This window comes from Rhinopithecus roxellana, chromosome 5 (genome assembly GCF_007565055.1).
Source record: "Rhinopithecus roxellana isolate Shanxi Qingling chromosome 5, ASM756505v1, whole genome shotgun sequence".
NCBI classification, from domain to species: domain Eukaryota; kingdom Metazoa; phylum Chordata; class Mammalia; order Primates; family Cercopithecidae; genus Rhinopithecus; species Rhinopithecus roxellana.
The window spans coordinates 106,972,963-106,997,964 of record NC_044553.1 but is presented as its reverse complement, the minus strand read 5'-3'; the positions used below and the strand labels follow the sequence as shown (position 1 = coordinate 106,997,964).

At 38.9% G+C, this 25,002-nt stretch overlaps 1 protein-coding gene across 1 annotated transcript in view; it reads left to right on the top strand.

Annotated features, from left to right (window-relative positions):
* The first annotated feature begins 300 nt into the window (after positions 1–300).
* Positions 301–25,002, top strand: part of HDGFL3 (HDGF like 3) — an 82,885-nt gene continuing 58,183 nt past the window's right edge. The window contains exon 1 of the mRNA XM_010360820.2: positions 301–973. Within this exon, the coding sequence (XP_010359122.1) occupies positions 890–973 (84 nt within the window). The 5' untranslated portion in view covers positions 301–889. The remainder of the gene's footprint in view (positions 974–25,002) is intronic.

Below are 25,002 nucleotides of genomic sequence, written 5' to 3'. Positions count from 1 at the left end.
GAGGGTCCCCGGGCCTGGAGCGCCTTTGTCCCCCATTCACCAGAGAGCAGCCCGCGGAAGTGGCTGACTGGGGGTAGCCAGGCGGCGGTCGAGTCAGCAGGAGGTGTGCGTGGGACCGGGGGGCGCGAGTGGGGAGAACCCCCAGAGTGGCGCGGACGGGAGGGGAAGGGGGCGGCCGGGTGGTGATTGGCTGGGCTGCGGCAGGCAGCTCCGGGCCAAGAACAAAAGAGAGCAGGCGGCTGGCGTCCTCCGGAGTAGGCGCTCCCGCCCGCCCGGCGCGGGCTTCCGTGCTAGGGAAGGACGCGCCCACCGCCCGCCCGCCGAGCAGCCGGGCTGCCGCGCTCGGTTTCTCCGCGAAAGCCGGCCGTGTACCTAGGAATTAACCGGCCGGCGCGGGAGGGGAGGGGAGCGGGAAGCGGGGCGGGGGGGGGGGATGCTGAGCGCGCGCGAGAACAATAATAAGATCGTGTTTGCGGTCGCTGCCCGAGGAGGAATTCGGAGCAGACGCGAGGCCCGGCGCTCGCGCCGCGCCCGGGAGCCCGGGAGGGAGGCCGGCGGCGGCGACATGAGGCAGGCGACGCGGCGCTGGTAAGCAGCGCGCGGCGGCGGCGGCGGCGGCGGGGACCTTGGCGCGGCCGGACGCGGGCGAGCGCCGAACGGCCGGGGGCTCCCCTCCCCCGCTGCCGGGCCGTGATTTGCCGGGCCTGCTGCGCCCCCCGCCCACCCCTTGCCTCAGCCGCCGCCTCGCCGCTTCCCCTCGTCGGAGCGGCCGCTCGTCCGTCCGGCTTGAGGCCCGCGGGGAGTGCGGCGCAGTCCGTCGGCCCGCGGGGGGGCGGCCTCCCGGCATCTTCGCGGCGACCAAGGACTACCAGGAAGGGGAGCGGCTGGGATGGCGCGTCCGCGTCCCCGCGAGTACAAAGCGGGCGACCTGGTCTTCGCCAAGATGAAGGGCTACCCGCACTGGCCGGCCCGGGTGAGTACCGCGGCCGCGCGCGGGCCCGCCCGCCCACCATTTTCCCCTTCATGATGGCGCGCCCACCCCCTTTCCCCATCGCCTCAGCCCCGAGCCCGCAGCTCGCGGCCGGCAGTGGTGAGGGCTGAGGGCGGCGCGGCACCGAGAAGACTGGGCCGGGGCTGAGGCAAGGGCTCCCGGCCGCGCCCGCACTCAGCCAGGGCGGCCATCCTTCCGCCCACTTTCGAAGGCGGGTCCGGCCCCCGCAGGCCCGACGCTGCCTTTCTCCTGGAAAGCCGGTGCCTACCGGGAAGCCACGCCGCCGGGCAGCGGGCCTGAGATGGAGGCTTCGGCTTCTGACAGGGTCGTTGGTGGATACCCTGGGTCCCGGGCGAACGTCGGGGCGGATACGGCAGCGGGGTGAACGGCTGTCCGCGAGCCGGCGAGTGCCGGCGGGCAGTAAATCCTGGAAAGGGGTAGTGGTCATCCAGAGGCCAGCAGGAGCCTCTTGGCAGTCATTCATTCATCTCTTTGGTTTCCAGACTTGTTGAGTTTTCCCTGAGCGCGATTCCAGGTGCCCCGCCTGCCCTATCATTGTCCCGGGGTACGTGCCTCTCTGGTGCCTATCATTCTTTTAAGCCGACCTCTGATAGCCGAGAGCTAGCAGCCTAGCTCTGACTGGTGGGTCCACAGCAAGCTTCTTGTGCCTTTCCACCTCCATATTTATTTTAGGTAGACTCTCAAACCTTATTCTTGGCCTTCTATTACAGTCCACAATAGCTCTCTCTTCCTACATAACAAGGTTGTCGTTGGGTTCTTTTTCTAGAAAGCATCTGCATGTAATACATAGCATTCACAATTTTTATTGAGCCCTTTGAGGAAGACACGCAAGACTGCCATGTATGCTTTGTGTTTTAGAATAAATCCCATTTATTTTTATTTTTGTATGGTTGGCAGTTGATTGCTTGAAATAAATCTTGTAAAAGGAGGGTCAAGGCATTCTAGGGATTATATTGGTATCCTTTAGGAACGGAAACAGGCATGGAGAAATTTGGCATAAATATAGAGTGTGAGCTCTAAGATGTTGTATTGTAGTCAAGTGAAGATAGCAAGACCAAGGAAAAAAAAATACACCCATTCATAAAAGGAAGTGACATCACGAGTGGCCAGACTGAAATTTAGTGAAGTTGAAGTAATGGATGGATATAATCACTTTTTAAATATTTGGTTTGGCACGGTTGTCAAATGGAAAGAACACTAGGCCAGGAATTGGGGGACCTGGTGTCTGGTTCAGGCTCTGTTATGGACTAATCATTTCAACTGTCTGCATATCTATTTCTGCAACTGTAAAATCATCTCTAGGATCCATTCCAACACTAACAACCTCAGATATCAAGAGGAAAAAACAGTCTTATTCAGGTTCCAGTAGACTGAAAATAACTTCACATCTGAACTGTAGGTTGTCCTTAAAATAAGACAAAGTTTTTAAGGTAGAGTAACTGGTTATTTTTTATGCTGTAATACAGTATTGCTTAGAGAGGCAAGATTTGTGACTTTAGGAGTCCCTGAATATATTTGTGACTTTAGAAAATCCCAGAATCTATTTGCCAAGTAAGAAATGTATAGCTTTAGGGCGTATGTATATAAACACAGCCAAAGCCAATTAAAGGTTACCATTACCAGTTGGTCATTTCCTAGTAACATAATGACTTTTTAAATTTTTCCTTTGAAAAATATCTTCTGAGAGTCAAAAAGAAAATAGACTTAAAATTTCATTAACATGTTGCTTGCACAGGTTGGCCACCTGTAGTAATTTGTGAAACAGAAAAATCCTATAGAAGTGGTCCTAGTTGTATATCTAATTGTATTTAAAATCCCTCTAAGTGATAATTCCAAATCAAGGCAAAATGGAAAATAAAATGAGGAAACAAAATTTTTAGATAAAATAAGTACACAGAAGAAAAATCTGTATCTATTCACATTTAACGAGCTCTTCAAGAAACAACCTAAGACTCAAAAAAAAAAAAGTATTTTCTTGTGAGTGACATGCTGCAATTTCCAAAGAAAGGTAAAGGTTAGAAAAAGAAAAAGATTTGAGTCCCCTTTTTTTACAGTGCATATACTTCACATATGTTTTCATTTTTTTCATCCCAATTCTATGAGGCATTATTCCCATTTTACACCTAGTTATAGCTGTGGAGGTGATAGTGTTATAAAATACTAACTGGGAAAAAAAAGTCTTGCTTACTGAAATTTCAAATTCTATCACTTGATATGAAGGCCAGTTATGTGGGGATTAGATACTCTGGGGCCCCAAGGACTCAAACTTAGGAGGAAAACCAGGAGGAGACAAATTTCAGAGTACATGTTGTAGGAAGGAACTTTGTGTTAGAGCTGGTTCATGCAGGAATGGAGAAGCAACTTCCCTGCTCTAGGGAAGATGTTTGGTCCTCCGCAGCCCTTTGTGAGGAATGTAGGTCAAGAGGATTCAGAATTCCTACAAGTTGGATTCAGCTCTTGGCTCGGCTTCACACTGTGACCTTGTGCATGTTCTGTAATCTTTCTAAGTTTCCATTTACTCCTCTGTAAAATAAGGATAATTCTCACCTACACTATTTTAAATTATTATTTGTCAACTTTCAACTCAGATTTATTTTTTCCAATTTTTATCCTGAAAAATTTCAAATACATAGATAAGCTTTAAAAATTGTACTGTGAAGACCCATTTATCTACCACCTAGATTCTACAATTAAATTTCATTCTACTTGCTCTTTCATGCATCTGTTTGTATATTCATCCCTCTATCTACATAATAGTTCCTCTTATTTTATGCATTTCAAGGTAAGTTGCAGACATCACCATAATTTACTCCTAGACACGTGCATACTGTTACCTAGTGGTTAATACTTTGAATGGATCCTTTTCTCTTTTGAGGTAAAACTTACATAGACTGGAATGTACTTACCATTCGATGAATTTAACAAATGTATACATTGGTATAATATAAATATACCTCTATATAATATGTGTCTGATACATGTAAGTATATGTGATACATATCATATGTAATATAAATACATGTAGATATACATTGGCATAATACCTACCAAGGTATAGAACGGTACCTACGAAAGTACTCTCATGCCTCTTTCTAGTAGATTCCTGTCCTCCTCCTTCCTTCTCCCCCACTGTTCAGATGTATTATTCTAACATTAAATAGCAGCTGGGCTGTTTCTCATTTAGTATGCCTAATTTTGTATGGCTTTAAAAATTAGAAGTTCCTCTATGTTATGGATTAGCTAGCTTAAAACTAAAAAATGCTGAGGCTAAAACAAGAGTCTCTGAACTCTTCTGTTTGTGTACCCTGTTGGTAAAATAATTTGAGCATACATCCCTAATATATGTAAATTGTCTTTATATATACATGTGCTTTCTGTTACTACTATATACAGCATAAAATAAACACAAACTAAAAGGGATGACTTGATGAAAACGATGTTTTACAATTTTCATTGCACAATATCTTTAATAATACTTGTTACTTATAAGTTCATATTTTTTAAAGTCTTAATTTTTGGAATATTTTCTGCCTGCTGCTTGTGAGATTTGACTAGATGGATGGTCATAGTTCTTCTGAAGAGATTTTCTAGAATAGAAGTGTCAGTTTAGACATTTCCTTGTTGTTTGCTTGCATCTACATTACTAATATTATTTTTGTGTAGGAATCTTTCTTTTTTTTTAGCCACCTGTTCCTTTGGTGAGAGCTAGTTCAGTTAGAAGTAGATATTCCATAATCCTGCTCAACCGGGCACACACCAAATGGCAGTAAATCACAGTATACCCAATGTGAATAAACATAACCATCTGAATAAGAATACTATTAGTAGTGTCAACTTGCATATAAAATATTAGTAAAATTTACTTTTTAGCTAAAAGAGTAAGAAACTGAAATCGAAATTCTATTTTCTTCCCATACCCCGCCCAAAGCATTCCCTGAGATGTGAGCACTCTGTTTATGTTACCCCCTACTCTAAAAGGTCAGAAAACGGTATAAACAAAAAGCCTCAAAATTCTTGTGCCTCAACTAAAGCACTTTTTTATATTTAAAACTTTATATGAGAATTCTCAAACATTGCTAGTAGAGTGTATTGATACAGTTACTTTAGAAAACTGACTTTATCTACATATGCTTACCTTGTGACATAGCAGTCTGTTCTAGGTACATACCCAAGAGAAATGAGTGTTTATATTCACCAAAATACTGTATAAGAATGTTCATACATAACAACTTTCTTCATAATAGAACAGGAAACAACCCAAATGTCCATCAACAAGAGAATGAGTAAACAGATTTGTAGTGTAATTCACACAGTGGAGTACTATTTGACAATAAACAGTAATAAATACACAGTGGTCACTGGTTTGCGGTGGGTAGAAAGGAGTTATTGAACAGGAGAAGGCACTGGAAATGTTCCCTGTCTTGATCTGCATGGTGTTACATGGATGTACATATGTAAAAATGTATCAAGCTGTACATTTAAGATTTGTGCACTATACTGTATGAAAGTTATACCTCAATTTAAAAAACACATTTTATATGAGTTAGGGAGAAAGAGAACTAATACTTTTACATGGATTAAATTTCACTATTTTTAGCTTTCAATGAGTTTTTTTTTGTTTCCTTTGAGTCCTCACTCCTACCAAGTGGCATCTTCCTATTCCCTTTTGACTTATGATAGAAACTTCATTTTCTACTTTAGAGTGTTCTCTTTGGACTTTGAGTTCTGGTTTCAGCCTGTCTGATTTGTTTACCTGCATCAGTGTCTTCCTCTTCCTTTAATACTAAATGACTGCTTATCATGTTTTTGATCTAGCTTTCTTCAAACTCTCACTTTGTAAAACATGAGAATAAAGCATTTGACCTTCCTATTTATACAGCTTCAAGAGCTGAACTCTTACTGAACTTTTGTTGAGCACCTACTCTGTGTGAGGCATAGAGATATAGTTTTTTCATATCTCTAGCAATAGATTAAATTTGCAGCAATTCTAAAACATGATTATGAAGTGTTTCCATACCCTTTCTTAATATAAATATTTGTTGGGAATCCGGTTTCTGATCCATAGCACTTTCAGGTTTTTGGCATTTGACAATGATCTGTTAGAAGGTGATAAATTTAATTCTGGAGACCAGGCCACATTATTTTCAGAGAATCATTTGGGACTTAAGTTCTTTTTAATCTCAACATAAAGTAAGGTGTTTATAATCTTCATTACTTTGGCCTAAGAAGTACCTCAGTGGTTCAGTCCTGGCACAAGCTCACTCAGTCTTTTTCCCAGGGACTACTTTCACTTTGCCAAGGAATTGGCAAATTGTCTCATTTTCTCCCTCAATCTGGGAACTAATAGGTACTTTAAACTTTTGATACCAATATGTACATTTTCCAATGCTCCCGTTTCAACCAGATGAGTCTCTATTCCTGGCACATCCCCTTTGGAATGCTCTAATGACTACTGTTCCTCCATAATTTGGAAAATAATATTAATTCTCTGAAGTAAAGTTTCTACTATTAGAGATTGTATTTGATTCTTTTTTTTTTTTTTTTTTTGAGACGGAGTCTCGCTCTGTTGCCCGAGCTGGAGTGCAGTGGCCGGATCTCAGCTCACTGCAAGCTCCGCCTCCCGGGTTTATGCCATTCTCCTGCCTCAGCCTCCCGAGTAGCTGGGACTACAGGTGCCCGCCACCTCGCCCAGCTAGTTTTTTGTATTTTTTAGTAGAGACGGGGTTTCACCATGTTAGCCAGGATGGTCTCGATCTCCTGACCTCGTGATCCACCCGTCTCGGCCTCCCAAAGTGCTGGGATTACAGGCTTGAGCCACCGCGCCCGGCCTGTATGTGATTCTTTTGGAAAATAACTGATGGTTTAAGATTATGTACGACTTCATTGAAAAGCCTGTTTGCATTAGAAAGGCGTTATAGGCTAGTAAGTACAATAAATATGAGTATAGAAAAGCATTATAGGCTAGTTAGTATAATAAATATAATAATATATTATTATATAATATAAATTACATAATAAATATAATTTGAGCTAGTCAAATATCTTTATTTATTGGAGAACGTTTTCTGTTTCAAAAGTCTCAGATGTTAGATCGGAATCCAACCCACTTGATGTAGTTATTCATCCACTACAAAAAGATGTCCTAATCACTTGCAGTGCTACTGAAAGCATGTCCTGTGAATGTTACTTGTCAGCGACAAAATAGGTATAGAAACTGAAATAAGAGTTTAGAAATTTTTTAGAGCAGTTTGATGGAGTAGCTTTGTTTGTGAATCTAATAATTGAGGCTTACATTTTGAATGTCTTTTTATTTTTCTCATAATTTATTTTTATTTTATAAACATGTCCGTTTGCAACTCATTAGAACTTTAAAAAGAAAAAAAAAACAACTAGTCATTCATTACAGGTACAGTAGAAGTACTGACTATAAAGGATCTTTACAGGTCAATAGTGGTCCTAGTACCTAAAACAATTTGCTCGTATGGTATATTTAAACTACTGGCAACTATGTAAAAGGGGGAATGGGTTGACCTTCATGTTATAAATATTAATTTCTCCTGCATAAAAATACCCTCATTAAAATAGAAGATAGAGATTGTAAATTATTTTTTTCTGTCTTCTTTTTACCTAGATAAGAATTTACCACAATTAGTCTGGTAAATAGCTATCTGTATGGTCACAGAGAGCCACACAGAAGTGAAAAAAAAAATAAAATAAAGTAATCTAATGATTGGTGAGCACAAGCCTTCAGAATGACATCCTCCAAATTTCTGAGGAAGCCCTGCAATGAAGAGAAAGAGAATCAGACCAGGGGTTAAAAGACAAGTACTTCATTCCACCACTATCTTGGTTTGTTAGGCTGGGCATCTTTTTTATTGTGAACCTCTTTGTACAATAGGATGGATAATTCTTACTCTTTCCCTTCTTTTTCCTAAGGATCAAGGGTTAAAATGTATATGAAAGAACTGTTTGCTAATTAAGTTCCAATTAAGTTGCTAAATAATTGTCTCCCAAGAACACAAAGCTTCTTATTTATACAATGAGGGAATGTAGTCAAGTCTCTAACTGCTTCTGTGACTTGGAAGGTATGTTTTTCAGGAGCTGCTTTGTGGCTTTATAATAGTGAGTTGGCTCCAGACTGGGAATTTGGGGACTTCCCATTGTTACCCATCCTATAGATTACTGAATGTGATAGGCCATTTCTTTTATTTCTTTCTTTTTTTCTTGAGATGGAGTCTCGCTCTGTCACCGAGGCTGGAGTGCAGTGGCACAATCTCCGCTCATTTTAACCTCCGCCTCGCGGGTTCCTGCCTTAGCCTCCCAAGTAGCTGGGACTACAGGTGCCTGCCACCACACCAGGCTAATTTTTTTATTTTTTTTTTTAGTAGAAACAGGGTTTCACTGTGTTAGCCAGGATGGTCTCCATCTCCTGACCTCATGATCCACCCGCCTTGACCTCCCAAAGTGCTGGGATTACAGGCATGAGCCACCACACCTGGCGTTGTTTTTTTTTTTTTTTTTTTTTTTGAGGTGGAGTTTCTCTCTTTTGCCCAGGCTGGAGTACAGTGGGGCGATCTCAGCTCACTGCATCCTCTGCCTCCTGGGTTTAAGCAGTTCTCTGCCTCAGCCTCCCGAGTAGCTGGGATTACAGGTGCCCACCACCATGCCTAGCAAATTTTTTTTTTTTTTTTTTTCTGTAGAGACCAGGTTTTACCATCTTGACCAGGCTGATCTTGAACTTCTGACCTCATGATCTACCCACCTCGGCCTCCCAAAGTGCTGGGATTACAGGTGTGAGCCCCTGCACCCGGCCTGTGATAGGCCATTTCTAGAAGTTCCACAGGGCTTCAGGATTTGGGGGCAAGATAAATTGGACCACATTAACATAGAAAAAGGGTCTAAGAATAAGCTACTCTTCTCGTCCGATCATTGAAACTCATATTCTGAGTAGATTCTCTAAGTCTGAAGATAGAATCTATACAGCTGCCCAGAAGTAGAGGTGTCAGTGTAGGGGAGTCAGTGGTAACTGCCAGGTTGCGTGTATGGGGACTGGAAGATTTCTGATCACATAGTAGTGACTTCTCAGTTTCTATTGCAAAATACGAGATGAGAGTGGTTTTAAGTGATAGTTTCAGTAGTGGTTAGCACACATAAAAATAAGTTTCACAGAAGATTAAGGACTTTTTATAATGTAGACAGATCAGAAAATAAACTCAACTTCAGATCTCTATTTCCTTTTCCTTTGATACTGAAGTAGTACTTTAGTATTAATGACATGTTTGATTTTGGAGGAAATGCTTGTTCAGAGGGAGTAGTATAAATTCTCAGTTAGATTTTAGAGTTATATGTTGAATGGTTTGAAAATTAATTCGCTCTAGACCACTATTTGACGTTCAAAATGAAACCAAATATTTTATTTTATTCTATTTATTTATTTATTTATTTATTTGAGACGGAGTCTCGCTCTGTCGCCCAGGTTGGAGTGCGGTGGCCAGATCTCAGCTCACTGCAAGCTCTGCCTCCCGGGTTTACGCCATCCTCCTGCCTCAGCCTACCAAGTAGCTGGGACTAAAGGCGCCCGCCACCTCGCCCAGCTAGTCTTTTGTATTTTTTTAGTAGAGACGGGGTTTCACCGTGTTAGCCAGGATGGTCTCGATCTCCTGACCTCGTGATCCACCCGTCTCAGCCTCCCAAAGTGCTGGGATTACAGGCTTGAGCCACCGCGCCCGGCCCGAAACCAACTATTTTAAAACAAGTTATAACTTTTCTTATCTCCTTCACTGGACTCTACTACATGATGATGAAGTCAGTAATTTTGAAAAAAATATTTAGACTTTGGAAATGAGTTGTTGTTGCTGATTAATTGCAGTCTAATGGCTTTCAGGTTTTTTGACTATAACCTACAGTGAGAAATAAATATTAATTCCCGTTCCAGTATGTGCACATGCATGCACACACACATTCTCTGAGATTTTTATATGATCCGTTTGGCCTCACCAAAACTCGTGTTGAAATTTTATCCCCAGTGTGAAGTGTTGGGAGGTGGGGCCTAGCAAGAGGTGTTTGGGTACTGTTGCTGGTCCTGTGGTAGTGAGTTCTTCCTCTCTGAAGACGAGATTAGTTCTCTGGGAATAGATTCGTTCTTGCAAGAGTGAGTTATAAAGCAAGTTTCTTCCTCCTGTTTGGTTGCTTTTCACGTGTCCACTTTCCCTTTGACCTTTGCCATGTTTTGACTTAGCATGTGGCCCTTACCAGAAGCTGAGCAGATGCTGGCACAATACTTAGACTTTCCAGCCTGCAGAACCATGAGCTAAATAAGAGTTTTTTTTAGCTCATGTAAAGAAAACTCATGGTAGAGTTTTCTTTATAAATTACCCAGCCTCTGTTATTCTGTTACAGCAACCCAAAATGGACTAAGATGCACCTATAACAAAAAAATTTTCAAGTTGTAGTTACTATATGTGATACATTCTGATATTTTTATATTTCATTTTATATAAAGTCAGATTGCAACCTACTAGACCAGTTTCATTACCTACAATTTGAAAAACACTGGTCTGGTCAGTAGGCCAAAGGGAAAGTAATCTATGTGAGTTGTATGCGTTTATATAGAACAGAAGTTGGATTTTTGAGATGACAATTTGTTAACAGTCCTGAGCTTTTTATTCTGCTATAGCCACAGTCTTACATGAAGGTCACACGAACATAAATTAAAGCAATAGTGTATTGGGTCATTGAACTATCCAGGCCAGTATTTCCTCTGATCCCAAAAACTTATATAGATTTTCATTCTCATCTTCCTTTTAATCTTTGAACTGCAAATGTATCAACAACTAAATATATAATTAATTGGCTTCTTTTTTTTTTTTTTTGAGACGGAGTCTCTCTCACCCCAGGCTGGAGTGCAGCAGTGTGTTCTTGGCTCAGTGCAAGCTCTGCCACCCTCCTCATGCCCGCCGACCCCCGCCCCACAGGTTCTCCTGCCTCAGCCTCCCAAGTAACTGGGATTACAGGTGCCCGCCACCATGCCTGGCTTATTTTTTATATGTTTAGTAGAGATGGGGTTTTGCCATGTTGGGCAGGCTGGTCTCGAACTTCTGACAGGTGATCCACCCTCCTTGGCCTCCCAGAGTGCTGGGATTACAGGCTTGAGCCACCGCACCCAGCCTATAATTGACTACTTAAAGGTAATAAGTTCCACACATTTGCTGACTACCCAGTTATATACACTGTTTGACAAACTAGTGTTCCCTGGCTGATGATATTGAGGCTGTGGGGTTTTCCTGGTTTGTGGGACTAGACAGTGGAGGTGTCAAGCTATCTATGACTGAAGATGATGAGCTTTTATGAAGGTCAGAAACTTGAAGATAGGACAGGTTCGTGGTACCCTTTAAAGTGGATGTACAGTTTTTGCGATTAACACATTTCTAACGGTTTTGTATTTCCTTTTTAATTATTTTGTCCCATCAGAAAGAGATTTCCTTGCTACTAGGAGATACAGCAATCTGAGTAGAGAGAACCTGGTATTGATGATAGGAAGGCATTCTTCAATTTTTTAAAAGATACATTTCTGAGAAGTTATTGTAAGCACAGTTTTATGTCTTATATCTGGCTCACTGACTCTTGTAAAATATGTAACATTTTATTAGAAAACAGACCCACTGTACTATTATAAATGAAAATATTTTGAGGTAAAAAAAATAAGATTAGATTAAATTTTATGACATGCCAGGTGTTCAAGAACTCTGACTGTTCTGCAGCCCAGCACTGACCCTATCTTATGCTATGTGTGATGTCAGGGGAAGGACAAAGCCTTTGGTAGAGTTATGAAACATCATGGTCTCCATTCTTTGTTTTGAGTAAGCTCCTGGGACAAAGATTTATTTAGCTACAAGCGATCAGGTAACCCAGAACAAGCGTGTCCCTTATTTTTATATTGTAAAAGCAAATGACAAAAGTAGTGCAGCTTAACAAGAGTGGGCATTCCCTAGGTCAGTTCCTTGTACATCTTCCTCAGATGTTAGTAGATACGTGTACTATTATTTTCCAGCCTTTTCCCCTCATTTTCAGCAAATTGTTTTACCTTCATACTTCACAGAGAAAATAGATGCCAACAGGCTTGAACTACTACACCTTCCTATGCTTTGCTTATAAATGAAAATCACCTCTCTCTAACCCTCCCTCCCTCCCTTCCCCTTTCTCTCTCTCTGCTTTTCTTTTCTCTGGCTGTAGATCACATTTGTACCCCTCTTCTGGAAGACAGTAAGGTAGGGGAACAAAAGCCTTGTGGGCAGATGAAGCCATTTCTGCATATTGCCTCTACCCCTCAGCAGATGAGTGACGTTGGTCAGATTACCTAATCTCTTAGTCTCTGTGGACTCACCTGTAAAATGGAGACAATAATGCCTTCCTTTCAGGATCTTTTCAAGAATTATGAAGATAAAGAGCCTGGAGATAGACAATTGATCAGATGTTAGTTTTCCTCCCCTTTACCCCTTTCCTATCCTCCTTACTGAAACCCTCTTCCTGTTGTTTGATGCCACCCTTTTCCTTCTTTTATTCAACATTTTATGAATATTTTTTGAATGTTTGATATGTTCCAAGCACTCTAATAGGTGTTGGGGTAGAAAAGTGACTCAAAGTCTGTTCTCATATAATTTAAGCCTCTTCCCCTCTACTAGCTCTTTCTCTTCAGACTGGAAATAATTTATCTCCTCTTTCAAGCACTGCTCTCTCTGCTTCCCTTGATAGCGAAGCTTCATAAAGGACTGTCCTTACTGTCTCTTTCTCACCCCTCTCCCAGAGGTCATCATGACCTACCAAGCCAAATAACACATTTCGCTCATTTTTGCCTGTGTGGAATTTAATACCCTGTTAAAAAAATTCTCTTCCTTTGGCTTCCCTCATGTGTTTCTTTTTTTAATGAAAAGATTATTCCATTTCTCAGATGGTGCTTTTTCAGGTTCTTTGGCTTCTGCCACCACTCTTTAGGATGGTATCTTTCCAGATCTGTGTTTCTGGCCCAGACTTGCAATTTTTGAGCTTCAGATCTGTGATTTCTTGCAATAGACAGTTCCATCCAGCTGTCCTTCAGGTATCCCAAGTTTATTGTCAAAAGTAATCTAACTGCCCCTCCCCACCCAAGTATTCCTGCTTTAAAAGATAACTATCTAACCAGTCACTGTAAAAAACAAACACCTCAAATCATCCTGGATGTTCCTTTTACTATACCTCCCATATCGTATTGACTGCCTAATGATCTCATGATTCCCATACCCTTGGAGGCCTAGTGGTAGTTCTGGTGGAGAAAAGTGGTGTGAGGATTGTTTTATTGTATAGCTCAGGACAGCGTAAGGATGCTAAACTCAAAAGAACCTGAGGCATATTTATGTTTTAAACAATATAATTTCAGAAGAACAAAATTAAATTAATAGTATTAATTTGAATTTTATTGGTGTTATAATTTTGTTTCTATTTAATATAGATTTTTGTCTTGGTTTTATAGTGTGTGGTTATACTATTAGGTTAGTGCAAAGTAATTGCACTGTAACATAAGAAGTTTACATCTTTTGTTATATTTGTGCATATTTTCGAACATTATGGAACCTGTATGTATCACATGACACATTTTGGTTATCCTTTTATCAGTTGATAGGTGTTTGAGTTGTTTCTACTTTGTCATTATTTGGTTGAATAATGCTGCAGTGAACATTCATGTATAACTTTTTATGTAGACTTAGGTTTTCAGTTATTTGGGTATATACCTAAGAATAGAATTGCTGGGTTATATGGTAACTCTGTGTTTAACTGGTTGAGGACTTGCCTGACTCTTTCTCAAAGTGGCTACACCATTTTATGTTCCCAACAGCCTAATTGCCCTGGGTAGAATCACCAGTACAATGTTGAATACAAGTGATAAGAGTAGGTATCTTTGTCTTGTTCTTAAGGGAAAACTTTCAGTTTTCACCATTAAATACGATGTTTTCAACATTAAATATGATGTTAGCTGTGAGTTTTACATAGATGTCTTTTATCAGTTTGAGAATATTTCATTTTATTCCTCGTTTGTTGAGTTTTTTTTTTTTTAATCATGAAAGGGCATTTGTTATTATTAAATGTTTTCCTACATCTATTGAGATGATTGGTTTTTGTCTTTTGTCCTGTTAATATGGCATATTGCATTGATTGATTTTCATGTGTTAAACCAACTTATATTCCTGGGATAAAACCTCTTGGTCATTGTGTATAATCCTTTTTCTGTGTTGCTGGATTTAGTTTGCTTGTATTATTTTGGAGATTTTACATCTATAGTCATAAAGCTTATTGGTCTATATTTTTCTTATGATGTCTTAGTATCTGATTTTGGTAATAGGGTAATACTGACTTGAAAAAATGAGTTGGGGAATGTTTCTTCCTCTTCCATTTTTTGAAATAATTTGTGAAAGACTGGTTTTAATTCTTCTTTAAGTATTTGGTATAATTCACCAAGGAAGCCATCTGGTCCTGGGCTTTGCTTCGTGGGTAGTTTTTTGATTACTTGTGGTAAGTTTTTTGATTACTAATTCTCCCTCTGTACTTGTTGTAGTTCTTCGGATTTTCTGTTTCTTCAGTCAGTTTCAGTAGTGTGTGCCTTTCTAGGAATTTGTTCATTTCATTTAGGTTACCTAATAGTTTGGCATACAGTTGTTCATAGTATTCCTTTATAACCTTTATTTCTGAAAGGTTGGTAATAATGTTTCCCACTCTGATTCCTGATTTTTGTTTATTTGAATCTTCTCTTTCTCTCTCTTTTTTTTTTTTTTTTTTTTTTTTTGGCGAGGGGATCAGTCTAGCTCAAGGTTTGTCAATTTTGTTGTTCTTTTCAAAAAAACTTTTGATCTTATTTCCTCTACTTTTCTCTTTTATTTATTTCCATTCTAAGCTTTATTCTTTTGTTCCTTCTACTTGTTTTAAGTTAGTTTGATCTTTCTCTAGTTTCTTAAGGTAGAAGATTAGGTTATTGATTTGTGATCTTTCTTCTTTTTAAATATCAATGTTTCCAGCCATAACTTAAGCACCTCTATAAGCACCTCTTTCACCACATCCCAAAAGTTTTGGTAAGTTGTGTTTTTGTTTTCATTCACCTAGAAATATTTTCCAGTTTCCCTTATGATTTCTTCCTGCCAGCGGTTATTTAGAAGCATGCTGTTTAATTTCTACATATTTGACTTTCCCAAATTTCTTTCCATTGTATTGATTTCTAATTTGATTCTGTTGTGGTCAGAGAACATACTTTAAATTTATTGAAACATGTTTTATGACCTAACGTATAGTCTCTCCTGGAGATTGTTCCATCCTGCACTTGACAAGAATGTGTATTCTGTTGGGTGGAGTGTTCTGTAGATTTTATTTGTTAGATCTATTAGGTTTATAGTGTTTGTCTTATGTTTGTTTGTTTGTTTTTTGTTTTGATCTTCTGTCTAGCTGTTCTATTCATTATTTAAAGTGAGTTATTGAAGTCTCCACCTATTATTGTTGAATTGTCTATTCTCTCTTCAGTTCTGTCACTTAAGGTAACTCTTTTTGTTTGATTTTGTTGTTGCAGCTTTGGTAAGCTTTCCAAGTTTTAAATGCTCTAAAATGGTTAATACGTAGCAAGCAGTTATCAATGACTTCAAAGTTTAAGAACTCACTTTAAAACCACTTTAGGCCTGGGAACTTTTTGAGATTGCCTTGGGTATCCCTCCAGTTAATTTCATGACTGTTGCCCTGTTTACATTTCATTCTTCTTAGATCAATTCTAGCCATTTTCATTTTCCTAGAAAAGTGTTTATTTCATGTGCATTGTAAAACATCTAGCATAGAGTAAAAAATATAGTATTCTAATTTTTAAGCCTCAATAATCATACAGCTTTTCAGTACTAATTTTCTATGTGTTTCTGTTTTTCTATTTAATTCGATTTGCCAAAAGTTTGTCAACTTTAATGGTATTTTTTCGTCCAAAATTGTAGCTCTTGGATTTTTGTTTCCCCCTTTTTTGTTAGTCAATTCTTTTTTTTCTCTAAATCATTACTTTCTGATCTCATCTTCACTACCTTTCCCCAAGTATATATTTTTTTCTTCTATTTCAAGCATAGTGAAATAAAGTCTTACTTAATTTCTTTGAAATCTTTTTGAAAATGAAAACTTTTAAAGGTAGTTTTCCTCAGGTCATATTTGGCTTCATGATGTAGATTTGAATAATTGGTGTTTTATAGTCATTTTCAAAATAGGTTTTGTGATTTTCATTTCTAAATTGGCCCAAGAAATGTTTAGGAGAGAATTTTAGGAATTATAACTGGCTAAAGAGTTTTTATGTAATGCTTTATTGTTGTTTAATATGGTTACCTTGTAGTCAGATTATGTATCCTTTTTAACTGTTTTTTAATTCATTTAGTTTCTTTTCATATATGATCAACTTTTAAAAAATGGTTTTTGTATTCCTGAAAAGAAAGCTTTTCTTTTTTTTGAGACGGAGTCTCGTTCTGTCGCCCAGGCTGGAGTGCAGTGGCGCGATCTCGGCTCACTGCAAGCTCCGCCTCCTGGGTTTACGCCATTCTCCTGCCTCAGCTTCCTGTGTAGCTGGGACTACAGGTGCCCACCACCTCGCCCGGCTAGTTTTTTGTATTTTTTTTTAGTAGAGACGGGGTTTCACCGTGTAGGCCAGGATGGGCTCGATCTCCTGACCTTGTGATCCACCCGTTTCGGCCTCCCAAAGTGCTGGGATTACAGGCTTGGGCCACCGCGCCCGGCCAAGAAAACTTCTTTAGGAGTCAATAAGTATACTGACTTAATAAATCAGCCAATAAATATAATGGACAAATGTAAATATATTGATATTTACTAACATTTAAAAAAATTTTTAATGTTTATTTTTTGTCAACTACTCTCTATAATGAAGAGGTATATAAATCTAACATAGCTATTATATTTCTACATATCTGTCCCCTTTTTTAACTGTTTATTTAATAAATGTCAGGGCTTTATTTGGCACATAAATGTGTGTAACTTGTAACTTCAGGATGGAGTCAAAATATAGTGATCTGCTATTTCATACTTTGTAACACATAAGTTATAGTACTTCGTTGGATCTTAGTCATATAACCTGTTTTCATTTTTGTTTATATTTCACTAATACATCTTTATCCAGCATTTTACTCATAACTTTTCTGTTTTGTTTTAAAATATAAGTATATGTAACTTAATTTTTTTTAACCATTCCTAGGAGATTTTTTTCTCTTTTTTCATTCTTTGCCAAATTTTGTAAGAACCTGGTTTTAAGCAGGTTCTTTTTTTTTTTTTTTTTTTTTTTTTTTTGAGGCAGAGTCTCGCTCTGTCACCCGGACTGGAGTGCAGTGGCCGGATCTCAGCTCACTGCAAGCTCCGCCTCCCGGGTTTACGCCATTCTCCTGCCTCAGCCTCCCGAGTAGCTGGGACTACAGGCGCCCGCCACCTCGCCCGGCTAGTTTTTGTATTTTTAGTAGAGACGGGGTTTCACTGTGTTAGCCAGGATGGTCTCGATCTCCTGACCTCGTGATCCGCCCGTCTTGGCCTCCCAAAGTGCTGGGATTACAGGCTTGAGCCACCGCGCCCGGCCTAAGCAGGTTCTTATATAACTTCTTAATTTCTGTCATTGAAACTTTTACTTTTTGAATTTTCAGTTATTTCCATGTGATGGTAGAGCTGTGTGAATTGGGTAACATTAATGTTCTACCATTATAATCTCATTAGGTATTTATTGAGTATCTCTTCTGGGTTAGTAACTGTGATAGACTTAGCATTATAAAAATTAGTAAGACATGATTTTACCATTAAAGAGCTTGAGATAGATTAAGGAACAGAAACATGTACATAGAGGAATAAAAGTGCAATATATGTAGATCGTGATGACAATATTTTTATTTTTATTTTTTTAAAAAGACATTTATTCAACATCATGATCAGACTATTATATTTAACAATCAACAGCACGGGTGCAAAAAAAAAAAAAAGAAGTCTACATTAAAAACCCTTTGTTGGAATGTTTTACACTTTCCACAGAACAGAAATGAAAGTAACCTGTTATACAGTTAGTCACAAATACAGTCCTCAAGTTTTTTGCCCAATATTTGTCTGAAACATGATGACAAGATTTTTCTATCTTTGCAATTAGACTAAATGAACAAGAATGAACTAAACTGACTAAGAAAGAACATGGAAAAGAGAATACATGGAGACATTTTTATTTGGCAATTTATTACAAAAAGACTGGGTTTCAGCTTTTTTTTGTCATAAGACATTGAAATGTAGTTTTTAGAACTGTCTACATTATTTGTAATACAACTATATAGTCTTACCATTAGAAAGAGATAACACTGCATCCTGAATGAACCCTCCTTTACATTTTGTTCTATTGCTTTTTCCTTCCCTGCAGACAATTTCAAAGTCTTTAATGAAAATTTAAATGTTAGTACCTTCTGAGACATAAGATGTAAGATAATTTTCATTGTTATTTTGGAAGGGATGAGAAAGCTAAAATGCATTAATCTCTTTTACCAACTGACTTGCTCAGTTACAGGGCAAGTAAGTGGAAGGGAACTGCACTAAAATTCATTGGCGTCTGCACCCACCTCCATAGGATGCCAGGAGGAAGTAAAAGGAAAATAAGGAATTCACGCTAACCAGTATGTAGCTAGAAGTGGAATTGCTGGTTCATATTGATACAGGACAGGTGAGCCCCCAAATTGGGGCTTAGCTTGGGAGGGTTCTTGGCTTTGCCCAGGAAAGAATTCATGGGTGGGGTGGTGGTGGTGTGAGTCAGCAGTTTTTATTAACATGGCAGTGTATAGCAGCAGCAGAGGTACTGCCCCTTGGAGAGTGCAGCTACCCTATAGGCAGTGTACCCAGAGTCAGGGGCAGTTCCGCAGTCATATTTATATCCACTTTTAATTACATAGAAATTAAGGGACAGATTATGCAGAAATTCCTAGAAAAAGGATTGTAACTTCTGGGTCATTGTGTTGTTGCCATGGAAAGGGGCAATAACTTCCAGATGTTGTGCTGGCAATGGTAAATTGACATGGCACTGGTAGGTGTGTCCTACGGAGAGTTGCTTTCGTATTTTTCCTGTTTCTGCTAGTCTTCAGTCTGGTCCAGGGTCCAAGCCCTGCCTTCTACTTTAATATGGTAATTATATTTTTAATATTTTGAGGAAAAACCATACTGTTTTCCATAGGGACTGCACCATTTTACATCCTCACCAGCAATACACAATTGCTTTACTTCCTCACCAATGCTTATTTTCTGTTTTTTTCAACAGTAGGAATCCTAATGGGTCTGAGGTGGTGTCTCATAGTTTTGACTTGCATTTCCTTAATGAGCAGTAATGTTGGGCATCTTTTCGTGTGCTTATTGGTCATTTGTATATCTTCTTTGGAATAATGTATATTGTCCTTTGCCCATTTTTTAATCAGCAAAAAAATGGTGGTGGTTGTTGAGTTGTAGGACTTAGTCATATGTTTTGGATGTTAGCTTCTTATGAGATCTATGATTTGCAAATAATTTTCTCCATTGCACAGATTGCGTTTTTTCAGTCTTGATTTTTGTGCTTATTGTAATTTATTTAAGCAAAGAACGGGACACTGGGAGATGTCCCAGGATAGTGAGTTTTTATGGAAGTCCATATGTGGTAAAGGCAGGAGCAATGAATTAAAGTCCTGTGGGTACATTGTGATACATGGAATAGAACAAGAGAGGAAGTTACTGGAAGATAAAGAGCTAAGACTGAAGACAAACCTCAGAAGTTTGCCCAGGCCTGTCCTTAAATGAGGCAGCTGGTTGGAATTGAGAACAAGGAAAGTAAGATAGTGTTCAGAAAATGCCTGTGTTTGATTATTTAAATGATTGAATCAGTTGTTGTACATATGAGGTGGTCAGATGGATTGGTTGAGCTACCACTTTTATTTGTTTAAAACAGGCATATCTTAAGACTTAAAAGACCCAAAACTTAAGATTTTGTTTTATGCCTAGAATTTTTCAGATTTTCCTGTGATGAATTTTGTCCCTGAGACATAAACTGAAGGAGATTATTTCAGAAAAAATTATCCAGAAATTACTGTCTTTTTCGGACATTTTGGTTCCCAAAACCAAGTCTTAACCTATACTTACGGAAATATTACAATTAGCTCATTCATTGTGCCTGTTTTCTTATTTTATTGGGAACTACATTGACTCATCAAAAATTAATATTAGCTTCCTAATCAAAGTACTCACCATGTCTGCTCTCTTAACTGTGGCATATTTTTGGTGTTTTCTTCCTACTGTTTACTTTCCATTATTAAATGTTTGTTTAGCAACCCTGTCAGGAGTGCATGTCTGTCAAAATTTGTTTTGTTTTGTTTTTTATTTTGTTTATTTTTAGATTGGAACTTTTGGCAGACAGACAAAACTATCTTCATATCTATATCCTTAGGAAGAGATAAGTTACAGGCCAGGCACTGTGGCTTATGCCTGTAATCCCAGCACTTTGGGAGGCTGAGGCAGGTGAATCACCTGAGGTCAAGGAGGTTGAGACCAGCCTGGCCAACATGGTGAAACCCTGCCTCTACAAAAAATTAGCCGGGCATAGTGGCAGCCACCTCTGAGCCCAGCTACTTGGGAGACTGAGGCAGGAGAATTGCTTGAACCTGGGAGGCAGAGGTTGCAGTGATCCAGGATCGCACTATTGCATTCCAGCCTAGGTGACAAGAGCGAAACTCTGTCTCAAAAAAAAAAAAAAAAAAAAAAGAGAGAGAGAGAGAGATAAGTTACAATAGGATGCATTTAACAGATGGTTCTAAATCCTTACAGTGTTATTAATGCTACCATAGGTTAAGTTTTTGAGATATTTGATGGATTATCATACTTGTGCTTTGATTCAGTGATTTTTGCCTTTTGTCTGGTATCAGTCTAGGGTATACATCGAAGGGAGGGTAACAAGCAGAAGAATCAATGTTACTGAAAATAAATTAGCCAAATAAATGACAGACTTTGAGGAACATATCCAGAGTATAATAAAAGAAAGTTTTTCTTACCTTAATAACAGACATGGTTGGAAATTGACAAGGCTTATAACATGTTAGATTCCAAGACATACTTTGGTTAAAGTTTTAAACTTACAGTTTTATATGTTTCCAATCAAAAATTGGGACAAACAGAAGTAGCTTGTTGAGATTCACAATTAACTGTTGGAATTTGGATTATATCTTTGGATTAGTATGGGAAGAATTGACATCTTACAATATTGAGGCTTCTAATCCATGACTGTGGCTTATTTTTATATTTATTTAGGCCTTCTTAAATGTTTTAAAATTGTTTTGTAATTTTCTGTACATATATTTTAGATATATTCTTAGGTATCTTTTAGTCCTTGCTGATTTTATAAATGTGTGTTTAATTATCTTTTCTTTTTATTTCTGTTCTTTCAAATGCATTTATAAAGACAGCCAAAACAAGACATTTCTGAACAAGGAGAATAAGGTGGTGAGACTTGTCCTATCAGTTATCAAAACACAGAATTGTTCAAATAGTAATTAACAGTAAATTAAGACCGCTTTTGGCTCAGGGAGAGATGTATTAACCAGCAGAATAGAAAGTGAATTCAGAAACCGGCCCACAGATAGATGGAATTCCTGATAGGGAATTCAAGATCAAGGGGAGGAAAGGAGAAACTTTTTTAAAAACACTGGTATGATTAGTTATCCATATAGGTTAAATATTCATATGGGTTAACTTTCAGAGTATCCATATGAAATTAGATCCCTAATTCACACCATGTACAGAAATCATTTCTACATAGATAAAAGTGTGGAAAGCTTTTAGGGCCTATGGGAAAATGTCATTGTGTCCCTGGAGTAAGGAAGAATTTCCTGACAAGACATAGAAAGAACTAGCCATAAAAGGAAAGATTAATAAAATTGTGTACATTAAAATCAAGTGCTTTTGTTCACTGAAAAACTCTATAATGAAATTGAAAAGATAAGCCACAAAATGGGAGAGGATGCTTACCATACATAGAACCAATAAAGCTTTAGTATACAGAATGAATCAGTAAGAAAAAACAGAAGCTCAGTAGGAAAATGGGCAAAAGACATGAACAGCCATTTCATAGAAAAAATACATAAGGCCTATAAATATATGAAAAGATGCTCCACCTCGTAAGTAATCAGGAAATGCAAAGTAAGATCAATATGAGACTGCCAATAATTAAAAGGTTTGCCAGTATCATATGTTGAAGAGGATATGGGTGAACAGAACTCTTACACAATACTGAAGAAGTATATATTGGTCCAACCCCTTTGGAAAACAATTTCACTTTATGTTGTAAAGTTGAATTTTGCATACTTTCTGACTTAGCATCTCTAATCCTAGTTTTACACTGTAGAGAAATATATATAGCAGAAGATATGTACAAGAATTACAACAACAGGATTCATAATGGTGAACAAAATTTGGAAATGACCAAGTTTTTTTTTTTTTTTTTTTTTTTTTTTTGAGACAGGGTACAGTTCTGTTGCCCAGGCTGGAGTATAGTGGCACAATCATGGCTCACTGCAGCCTCAAACTCCCAAGCTTAAGCAATCCTCTTACCTCAGACTCCTGTGCCTAAGTAGCTAGGACTACAGGCACACACCACCACACCCAGCTAATTTTTCTGTTTTGTAGAGATGAGGTCTTACTGTGTTCAGCCCAGGCTTGTCTTGAACTCCTGGGCTCAAGCAGTCATCCCACATTGGCCTCCCAAAGTGCTGGAATCATAGAACCCAAGCTTTTTGATGGAGAATAAAAAGTTAAATTGTAGTGTATTGACATAACAGGATATTACACTGCATTAAATATGAATGAGCTACAGCTATACATTGGTTGCTTTCAATGTAGTTAATCAGAGTGCCTTTGCAATTATCAGTGTCAAAAAAATAATAAAGCAATATTTACCCATTATTAAAAAAAATTATTGAATTCCCGCTGTATGCCAGATTACTGTTCTGAGTGCCAGGGATTTAACAGTGAACAAGATGGACATATCTTCTGTCTTCATGAAGCTTACATTTTAGTTTAGAGGGGGAGATATGAATTAGTAAGCAAGCAGAGTAATATGTAATTTTAATGTAGCCAGGAGAGGTATGGAAAAAGATGAAGCAAAGTAAGAGGCTAGCATATATGTGATGTGTGTATGTTTCTGTATAATAAAGGAAGACTTTTGTGAAAATGTGACACTTAGCAGAGTTGGATGTTCTGAGGGAAAAGAAGGAATGAGCTCAACATAATCAAGGAAGAGCAAGAAGGCAAATAAGGCTCAGAGAGAGTGAGCTAGGACCTGGGGGAGAAGGACAGAAGATGAATTCAGGGAGGTAGACAAAGCCATATCATGTAAGGCCTTATAGTTTAGTAACAAGTTTAGAATTTTTAAAGTATGATGAAAAGTCATAGGAGAGTTTTAAGCAGGGGAATTACATGATCTGATTTATATTCAGGGACTGAAGAATTGATTGTTGGGGGCAAAGGGAGGGGTGGGGTAGGGGAAGGTAGATTCAGAGGTCCCAGTTGTGAGGTTTTCATAGAAGTTTGGATGATAGTGGAATAGACAGGGATGGGGTAGAGTAGCAGTGGATGTAGAAAGAAGTGGTTAGTTTGGTGACATGTGTTGGGGTATTACTGAAGGACTTAGTGATGAATGAGATATGTCTGTGAGGGGGAGGAATAAATCAATAATGACTTCCAGGTTCTGGTAAGGGCAGCTGGATGGATGGTAATGCCCTTTACTCACATGGAGAATCTTGAAAGATAAGTAGATTAGATCACAAGATATTAAGAGTCCATTTTAGAAATGCCAATGAGACACCCAGTGTGTGAGTGTGAGGTCTGGAATTTGAAGATAGAAATATGAGACTCATCAACATACAGGTGGCATTTAAAACCATAGAACCAGATGAAATCACCAAGGGAGTAAGTGTAGGTAGGTGAAGAGGGGCTATGAAAGGAGACTCATAAGAATTAGATGGTAAGATAGGGAAAAAAATATATTAGGAGAGTATGGCATCCTGGAACTCGAGAAGAAAATATGTCAATGAATACATTACATAAAGAATAAATATGTATGCAGTGGAAATTGTACATATCAGATGAGTATATTATAAATTAATAGTTGTTTTTAAAAAATATTGTGATGCCAGCATTTTGGGAGGCCCAAGGCAGGTGAATCATCTGAGGTGAGGAGTTCAACCTGGACAACAATGGTGAAACCCCATCTCTACCAAAACGTACAAAAATGAGCTGGGCATAGTGTTGCACACCTGTAGTCCCAGCTAGTCAGGAGGCTGAGGCACGAGAATTGCTTGAACCAGCAGGTAGAGGTTGCAGTGCGCTGAGATCACATCACTGTCCTCCAGCCTGAGTGACAGAATGAAACCCTTTCTCAAAGAATAAAAATAAAAATAAATAACCCTCTAGGGAAATACAAAAATGATATTAATAGGCAGTTTACTGAAAGGCAAATCCTAATGGCCAGTAAACTTATGAAAAGATGCTTAACCTCACCATTAATCAGAGAAATGCAAATTTAAAAGAGCAATAATGTCTAATGCTGTCAAAGATTGGAAGGGAAGTCATTTTCATACTTTGGTTGAAATGTAAATGATGATAGCCTTTTAAAAATGTACTCTGGTAATATCTGCTAAAATGGAAAATACCTCTAATCTGTGATCCAACAGTCTCCTAAAAGTCTATCTCATGTAAATAGAAGCACCAGTGCATAAAAATGTAAGTGTGTTTACTGCAGCCTTTTCTTTTCTTTTCTTTTCTTTTTTGAGATGGACTTTCGCTCTTGTTGCCCAGGCCAGAGTGCAGTGGCACATCTTGGCTCACCGCACCCTCCGCCTCCCGGGTTCAAGCAATTCTCCTGCCTCAGCCTCCTGAGTAGCTGGAATTACAGGCATGCGCCACCACGCCCAGCTAAT